The 9,421-nt window shown below is 30.6% G+C and overlaps 1 protein-coding gene across 1 annotated transcript; it reads left to right on the top strand.

The window, feature by feature from the left end:
• The first annotated feature begins 1,385 nt into the window (after positions 1-1,385).
• LOC18041067 (probable LRR receptor-like serine/threonine-protein kinase At3g47570) lies at positions 1,386-8,698 on the top strand. Its single transcript, XM_024183414.1, has 6 exons — positions 1,386-2,043; positions 2,246-2,389; positions 2,505-2,576; positions 2,658-2,804; positions 6,219-8,207; positions 8,337-8,698. Exons 1-6 carry the CDS (start codon positions 1,890-1,892, stop codon positions 8,696-8,698), a joined length of 2,868 nt encoding a protein of 955 aa, XP_024039182.1. The 5' UTR covers positions 1,386-1,889.
• The last annotated feature ends 723 nt before the right edge of the window (positions 8,699-9,421 follow it).

The raw sequence follows: 9,421 nt of genomic DNA, 5'->3' as shown, positions 1-9,421 counted from the left end.
ATAAAGTTGTGCTAATTTGTTTTCTTATCTTTTTTTCATCTCTGTGGAGAGTTTATGTAGATCTTGGATCACTGGACATTGAAGAATTGCTATTGATCACTTTGTGAAGTCGCTTGAGGATCGTGGATCAAGAGGGTTAGCAATTATTCAAGAGAAGCAGATTCAGTCTAAGGTTGAGTAAATTATATAGTGATAAACTGTAAGTGAGAGTCTTAAATTTGGTAAATTCATAGGTTGTAACATCTCAACTTAGTGAATTGCTTTTCATCTGGGCGTGGCCTCGTGGATGTAGGATTGATTAATCCAAATCACGTAAAAATCTCTGTGTCATTTATTTTTTGTGATTTATTGTGTTTTTGGAAAATTAATATTTTTTATGCATATAAACAGTAATCATGAACAGTATTTTCGAAAATTAATTAAGTTGTTAATTCTGAGGTTTTAATTACCTACATTTATTTGCAATAGATCTAAATTCCTTTCACATATACATATATATATGAATCCTCATCATCTAATACCAAGCCCATGCTATGTTTGCATTCCATTAAATCCAATGAAAATGATTATTTATATAAAAAGCATTCAGTATTGATTTGGATAATTTTCTGACAACTTGTGACGTCCTCATTGACACACCAAGAATTTTCTTGAATATGATATCACTGGTTTGTTTGAATAATTTTCAGGATTACTAATAAAAGAAAAAAGATGAAAAAATATAATTCAATTTATCCAAAAATTTTGAGTTTCAAGAAATGCAACATTTATATATGTCATGTTACTATAAGAAAAATTTAGAAATTTTTGAAAGGGTAGAAATATTTTGTGATACTATCACAATCACATATAAAAATAGAGTTCTTTTTTTGTTTAATTTTTCACTCCTATAAATTTAAGAATTTAACTTAGTAATTTAATCTATTTAATCAAATTCATAATCTCTTCTTCAGTCTGTAAATACTAAAACTTAATATTATATCCTTTAATCGTATTTGCTCCAAACTCATGTGAAGAAAATTTCTATCAGAATTATGAAATTCATTATTAGAAATTTATATAAAAGTTATGATGTTAGAAGTCTGATCATAGGGAATAAATTAATATGATGATTATAAAAGAAAGCAAAATTTACAAGAATCATTCATTAGGATTATCAACAAGTGTATCTAGATAAAAAGAATAGAGGGAAATATCTAGTGTTTCTGAATGTGGACCTGCAGACTGGCTTCACATAAAATGATTGCACCTTTCGACAATTTATGAGTAGTCTTTTCACTCCTCTATTTTCTTTCTTGCTGCTTCTTCGAAATTTCGGTTCCATTATATATATTTAGAAGCACTTATGAGTGCTCTTGCATTATCAATCCAATTAAGCGCACGCTTAAAATCTAAATTCTAGTCTCATGGAAAGAATTCCTTCTGCCCGCATGATGATCAGATTTCTCTTACTCCATTGCTTGATTCTTTCCTTCATGATTGCATCAGCCAACACTACAAGCATTACCACGGACCAACAAGCCCTTCTTGTCCTGAAAGCTCATTTTACTGATGATCCAACCAATTTCTTGGCCAAAAATTGCAATACAAGTAGCTCTTTCTGTTATTGGACAGGCGTCACTTGTGATGTCCGTAGTCATAGAGTCGCAGCCTTGAATATTTCTGGTTTAAATCTCACAGGCACTATCCCTTCTGAACTTGCGAATCTTTCTTCTCTTCAAGCACTTGATCTTAGTTTTAACTGGTTTTATGGTTCCATTCCCTCCTCTATCTTCAACATGTCTTCTTTACTTTCAATTTATTTTAATAATAATACACTATTTGGCGAACTTCCACCAAATTTTTGCAATCAAATGTCCAATTTAGAATAGCTATTTCTTAAATATAACATGTTTCATGGCAAAATACCATCCACTTTATCAAGCTGCAAACAGCTGCGAGAGTTATCTTTATCGTCCAATTATTTTTCTGGGACCATACCAAAAGAAATTGGCAACTTGACAAAACTTACGAGGTTAAATCTTCGACAAAACAAACTCCAAGGTAGGATCAAAGAGTTTAATTAATTAATAAAAATTAATAATGTCTCCCTCTTATTAAGTCTGATAGCCTATAATTCTTTAAAGCTATGAGTAATTGTTTCTCAATCTTCTTCACGGAATAATTTTTTTATTTCATTTTTTTCTTCTTGAGCGCTGGGTAATAAATTAAAAATGTTTACGCAAATATTGCTCCTAATTTTTAGGAGAAATTCCAGAGGAACTGGGGAATCTTGCAGAATTGGAGATGTTATGGCTACAAAATAATTCCTTAACTGGAACCATTCCTTCATCAATCTTCAGTCTTTCTTCTCTATTGAACTTGGATTTGTCACTTAATAACTTCACAGGTAGCCGTCACTAATAATATGCATGTGTGACATCTACATAAAATATTTGACATGGAATCACTACTTAGTTTTGTATAATTGAAGCTGCTAGCACTAACAAATAATTTCTTAACAGGCATCATCCCTTCTTCAATTGGGAATCTATCATCACTTCAAAAACTTTATCTTAGCGACAACCAGCTCTCCGGTTCTTTCCCTTCATCTTAAGTGAGTCTTATTTACTAGCTAATTTTGTTTTGAATATAATAGTTATTTGGTGAACTGCCAGGTGAACTCCCAGCAAATATTGGCAACAACCTTCCTTCTCTACAAACATTATCTTTGTATGTCAATGATTTCTCGGGAGCCATACCAAAGGAAATAGGCAACTTGACCAAGCTTACGGATTTATATCTTGACCAAAACAAACTCCAAGGTATGTATGATCACAGACTTTATATTTATGTCATTTTTACCTTGACCACTTGTGCTCATTCCTAGAATAACATGAAGGTAGATAGAAAAATTAGAAAATGTATATTTTCTCCAAAATTAATTTTGTTTAAGCATTTCAATTGAAAACCTTAAAATAAATATTAACAGTAGCGGAGAAATATAATAGATAAAGGGGTTTAGATCCTCCCCTAATCTAATTTTTTCTAAGCTTTGTATAAAATTATGACACATGTCATTTCAGTCTTTCTAAGATTAGAATTTAATTAATTTTAGCCTTCCTTATTCAAATTAGAACACATCACTCTATTGTCTGATTAAAGCTCTAAGATTAATGGAGGTCTAACAAGCGTAAACCTTCTATTTCTTTCACTTTGCTCTCTCTCTCTTTTTTTTTTTTTTTTCTCTTTCATATTGCATTTTCTTCTATTTCGTGTTCACACAACAAACTTTAATAATCAATCAGGCAAGTTAGATGTTTTTCTTTTCTTTCTATTTTGTTCATTTTGTTAATTGTCTTTCTAGGACCAAAATTAAACGGAGAATTGAAAGATGGAACAATATTTATATGTGTAAAATAAAGTTAAATTAAATGCAAACGATTGCAAATGGAAATTATCTTCAATTGTTATTGCAGAGTACCAATAATAGTAATGCATTCAATTTAATCTAATTGATAATGTTTTTTCTTTGGACAAGATTATACCAAAAGTTTAAAGTTTGCGATATCAGTAGTAGTAGAGAAGAGAAAGTGAGAAGCAAGTAGCAGTTTGAAATAACGGCGTTTAAGTTTTCGATGTTTAGGCATGAAAACATGTGTTTTGATTTTATAAAGGAAAGTCTAAAATAAATTAAATCCTAGCCCTTGTTTACTTATCTAATAGTCACAAGTGTTTTATTTAATTCTATAACCTCTTTACAAAAGTTTTAGGGCTACTTGGTATAATTTATTTAATGAGCATAACTACTTATTTAATTACATAACCTCTTTTCCAAATTTTTTGTTGTTGCTTGGTTGGTTTTTTAGTAGACTTTCTAAAGATTAAATAATTTATTTTGTTTCTATTAGCAAAGGTTTAGATTTTGGCCTCTAGGGAATAGAGATTTAAAAGCTTTTTCAAAATATTAAAATGTACAAAATATCATTAACTTATTCGATAATCTTATTTCATTCATTTCATAACATAACATTAAAAAACTCGACTATTAAAGTAATTTTACAATTTTTAGAAAAAGCTCTCATTTACAAGCTAGCAACTAAATTTTTTCATGGTAAAAGCTCGATTAACTTCTACTTAAATAAGCTTTATTGCAAAAGCTATACTGAAAGTACTTATTTAATCTAATAAGCTTTTTTAAAATTTTTTATTGTTATTTGGTTTGTATTTTGAGTACAGTTGTTTTATTATTAATATATAAAGCTATTTGACCTCTACTAGCAAATTATTCAAATTTTGGCTTTTTGGAATAGAAGTTGTAGAGTTTTTATTAAAGATTTAAATTATCTAAATTACCCTTAATTTATTTCACAGTCTTATATGATTTGTTTCATGACATAACTTTAAAAAACTTGTCTATTACAGTAATTTTTTAATTTTAAACAAAAACTTTTACTGACAACCAAACAATACAAATATTATTTTATAGAAGCTCTACTAGTAAAAGCTCTACTGAAATAAGTTCTATTTAAAAAGTTATACCAAATCAATCTAGAAGATTTAAATTATATGGGTCATGATCTTATACAAAAGCTTAGGAAAGATTAGATTATGAAAGAGGCCAAAGCCAAGATAATGATTGAAGGAGTACATTATCTAGTTGGGGCACATTTAGTGGCTATGAGATGATTTTAAGGGATTAGATTATTTAGTGATCACACGAGCGATGTCGCTCTTCTTATGGAGAGCAATATCATACATTTCAACTTTTACTGAGAGAGTTGTGGGTCCTATTCCATAGCTTTCTTGATCACAGTTGGACAAGTGTAGTGTCGCTCTCCATAGGTGAGCAGGGTAAATGTTTATTTAGTCTTTATATTTTAAATTAAGTGTTAATTTACTCCCTGTATTTTAAAAAGTACCTCAAGATACCCTTGCTGGTAATTATATTACAATCATACCCTTACTTTTTTTTTTACTTGTACAATAATACCCTTACAACAAGGAAAAAAATGTAAATTTATCAAATTAACCTTGAAAGTAAAATAAATTAATTGTTATTATTTTACTTTCAGGATTAATTTGATAAATTAATTTTTATTAAAAATTATTAGTAAGATTGCTGTAATAATATTAAACATTACTTTAAATTAGTTGGCATTAATTATTTATAAAAAAAAATTAGTAAGATTATTACAAGAATATGAAAAATACCAATTGTTTCATACTGATATTTATTTCTTAATTTGCTAATATGTAATTATGGGTTAATTTTCTAATTAAATTTTTATAGATTAGAAATTAATGTCAAAAATCTCATTGCAAGGACATTATTGTAAAAGCGAAGGACAAGTAATGGTAAGAGTGCAATGTATTTCATAGTAGGGTATCTTGAGGCACTCTTCAAAATATAAGAACTAAACGGAAACTTAAATTAAAATATATGGATTAAATGAGCAACACCAGTGACTCGATCAAAATACTTTGATTATTTTGACAAATTTTAGTCCAATTATAATTAAACTTAAAATAATCTATTTTAAATAATTTTAATCACAATTATTAATAAAAGGTTTTGAGATAAATATTTTAATTTATATTAGTATTTTCAATTATCTAATTTTATTTGTAAATTATCAATTAGTCCAATACAATCCGCTATAGATAAATTAGTCTAATCCTATCTAATTCAGTTTAATTCCAGTTTAATACGATTTTATCTAATCATATATCCAGCTTAGTCCATCACACCAAAAGTGACTCTTTTGCGCTCTGTTTGTAATCCCGCGTACCACATATTTGATCTTTTAGTTTTAACCATACACACAATTTATCTACTTCCTATTGCTTACTTGTCCTATACCTATTTAATTTTTACAGATATTAATTAGTCAGATATTTCACCACAAATGTATTTACATAACTAAAGCATTGACGATGTTTAGATTTTCATGAGTGGTTTTCACTTTTATATTGTGTCAACGAAATTCTTAAATATTCTTCGCCTCTTCTCTTCAGAGGTTGGTGGCAAATTAAAAGGGAAAAGGATACATAGACCTCATGATTTGTTTAACAACTAAAGCATTGATGGTTTGTAGCACTTGATGAGTGGTTTTCTTGTATGTTAGTGCTTGTAATTGTGTAGTGTATTGGTGACTTTTTATCAACAAAAGTATGTTTTTTTTAATGTATTATTTATTATCTAAAATAAATTTGAATATAATTCTTTCAAAATACAGGTAAGATACCACATGAAATTGGCAATCTTCGTAAGCTGGAGTGGTTGATGCTTTCTCATAACAAATTAGTTGGTGTTGTCCCAGCACCAATCTTCAATTTGTCAACACTCATATCACTTCAAATTCATAATAATTCTCTCTCGGGAAGTCTGCCATCAAGCGCAGATGTTCCACTTCCAAATCTTGAGGAGCTTTTCTTGTGGGGTAATAATTTTAGTGGCACAATTCCTAGTTTCATCTTCAATGCTTCTAGGCTCTATACACTAGAGTTGGAAATGAACTCCTTCATAGGTTTTATTCCCAACACATTTGACAACTTAAGAAACCTTAAGTTCCTTAATTTAGGTGATAATTATTTGACATCTTTAACTCCAGAATTGAGCTTTCTATCCTCTTTGTCAAATTGCAAGTATTTAAAATCTTTTCGCGTCTCTAATAATCCACTAGATGGCATTCTTCCAAGAGCCGTAGGCAATCTTTCTCAATTTTTGGAAGTATTTTCGATGTTCAATTGCAACATTAGTGGTGGCATTCCTGAAGAGATTAGCAACTTGACCAACTTGATAGCAATTTACTTAGGAGGAAACAAATTGAATGGATCAATTCCGATTACCTTGGATAAATTACAAAAGCTTCAATTGTTGAGTTTTCGAGATAATAAGTTGGAGGGATCAATCCCAGAAATTCTTTGTCGTTTGATTGCATTATTTCAACTAGATTTACATGACAATAAGCTTTCTGGATCCATCCCTGAGTGCTTTGGCAACTGCACTACTCTAAGGAAGCTCTATTTGAGCTCTAATGAGTTAGTTTCTATTCCTTCAACTTTATGGAACCTTAAGGACATCTTGAACCTTGACTTGTCTTCAAATGTTTTTACTGGCCCACTCCCATTAGGGATTGAAAATTTGAAGGTTTTGGTGGAAATAGATTTGTCGATGAATAATTTTTCAGCTGTTATCCCAACTACAATTGGAGGCCTAAAGGATCTACAATATCTTTCGTTAGCATATAACAGATTACAAGGCTCAATTCCTAATTCCATTGGTGATTTGATAAGCTTGAAATCCTTGGATTTGTCCAATAATAATCTCTCTAGTGTTATTCCTGTATCTTTAGAGAAACTGTCAGATCTCAAAGATTTAAATCTTTCTTTCAATGAACTAGAAGGAGAGATTCCTAGAGGAGGACCTTTTCAATATTTCTCAGCTGAATCATTTAAGGGAAATAAATTATTGTGTGGTGCACCTAATTTGCAAGTCCCACCATGCAGAACTAGAATTCACCACACATCAAGAAAAAATGATCTTCTCCTAGGTATTGTCTTACCATTGAGTACTATATTTATGATAGTACTCATTGTGTTGATCTTAGGATATCGAAAGAGAGGAAAACAAATACCAAATGATGCTAATATGCCACCAGTGGCAACTTGGAGAAGGTTCTCATACCTAGAACTTTTCAGAGCTACAGACGGATTTAGTGAAAACAATTTAATCGGCAGAGGAGGTTTTGGCTCTGTTTACAGGGCAAGAATTCATGATGGGATAGAGGTTGCAGTAAAGGTTTTTAACCTGCAATATGTAGGAGCATTAAAGAGTTTTGATGTTGAATGTGATATGATGAAAAGTATTCGCCATCGAAACCTTATCAAAATCATTACCAGTTGTTCAAATGAGGATTTTAAAGCATTGGTATTAGAATACATGCCTCATGGAAGTCTGGAGGAGTGTTTGTATTCCAGCAACCACATTTTGGATATTTCTCAAAGATTGAACATAATGATAGATGTTGCATCAGCTTTAGAATATCTGCACTTTGGTTATGCAGCACCTGTAATTCACTGTGACTTAAAACCGAGCAATGTATTGCTGGACAATAATATGGTTGCTCATTTGAGTGATTTTGGCATGGCAAAGCTCTTACTCGGAGAAGATCAATTTTTGACTCAAACACAAACACTTGCCACCATAGGTTATATGGCACCAGGTTTGTTCCATAATAAATATGTTTTATTTCTTTAATACTTTCTAATATGATACTTATTTCTTATGAGCTTCATTTGAGCATATTATTGTAAATTATTTTATCTTACTATATAATTGTTGCACTCTATAGAGTATGGAAGAGAAGGACGAGTATCCACAAATGGAGATATTTACAGTTTTGGGATTATGATAATGGAAACATTTACTGCGAAGAAGCCCACAGATGAAATTTTCAATGGAGAAATGACACTAAGGCGCTGGGTTAATGATTTGCTAAGCATTTCAGTTATGGAAGTTGTTGATGCAAATTTGCTAAGTTGGAAGGACAAGCATTTTATGACCAAAGAGCAATGCATGTCATTTGTCTTCAATTTAGCTATGGAGTGTACTGTAGAATCACCAAATCAGAGAATCAACGCAAAGGAAATTGTTACAAGACTCTCAGAAATTAGAGACTCGTTGCTTAAAAATGTTAAGGAGGTAGACATATGAGACAACCAAATTGATTTTCTTTTCTTTCACTGGTAATAAATTGTAATCTTTGCAATGAATACCTTAAATAATAGTGTGTAAGAGTACTATCTAACATTTAATTCGTGCCTCAATGCTAGATCTGTTTCCTTGGTTGTGACCTTACGCGATCCTGCCTCAAGCTATGGTTCGGATGGAAACGGATTTCTTACTTGGCCAATTTGCTGCATCTTATTCAATTTCTAGGGTGATTTGATACTAGTGCAATTTGAGCCTTTTAATTTTCTATAGAAAATTCCGCCAATTTGTTTAGGTTTAATTTTTTTTTTTAGTAGGGAAATTCTTGACTTCTTTTTACCATAATCAGGTCAGTGTGATTAAATTATTTTTGCTTTTACTCGATGTCCGGAAAATTATGAATACTTTGTAAGATTTAGAAGGATTGAAAGTTTCAATCCATATAGCTTTATACCCATCAGTTTATATATGCATTGCATATATCGCATTTTATGAACCAAAGCTGGTAGATTGAGAAATGGATTTTATTACATTTCAAATGACATAAATACCTTACTCAAAGCTAGGGAAGTACTTTTTAATAGAGCAAAATAGAACGATTCTTACATGCACATAAAATTGATTAGAAAAGAAAATGAGGATTGTTGATCCTCAGAGCTATCGTTTACAAGAAGTATATATAGATCTTACACTTAATCTATTATCCATTTGTAATGTTCAAATGAA

Source organism: Citrus clementina, unplaced genomic scaffold (genome assembly GCF_000493195.1).
Source record: "Citrus clementina cultivar Clemenules unplaced genomic scaffold, Citrus_clementina_v1.0 scaffold_5, whole genome shotgun sequence".
Taxonomy (NCBI): domain Eukaryota; kingdom Viridiplantae; phylum Streptophyta; class Magnoliopsida; order Sapindales; family Rutaceae; genus Citrus; species Citrus x clementina.
Note: the sequence above shows the minus strand (reverse complement) of the source record. Positions and strands in the feature narration are given on the sequence as shown.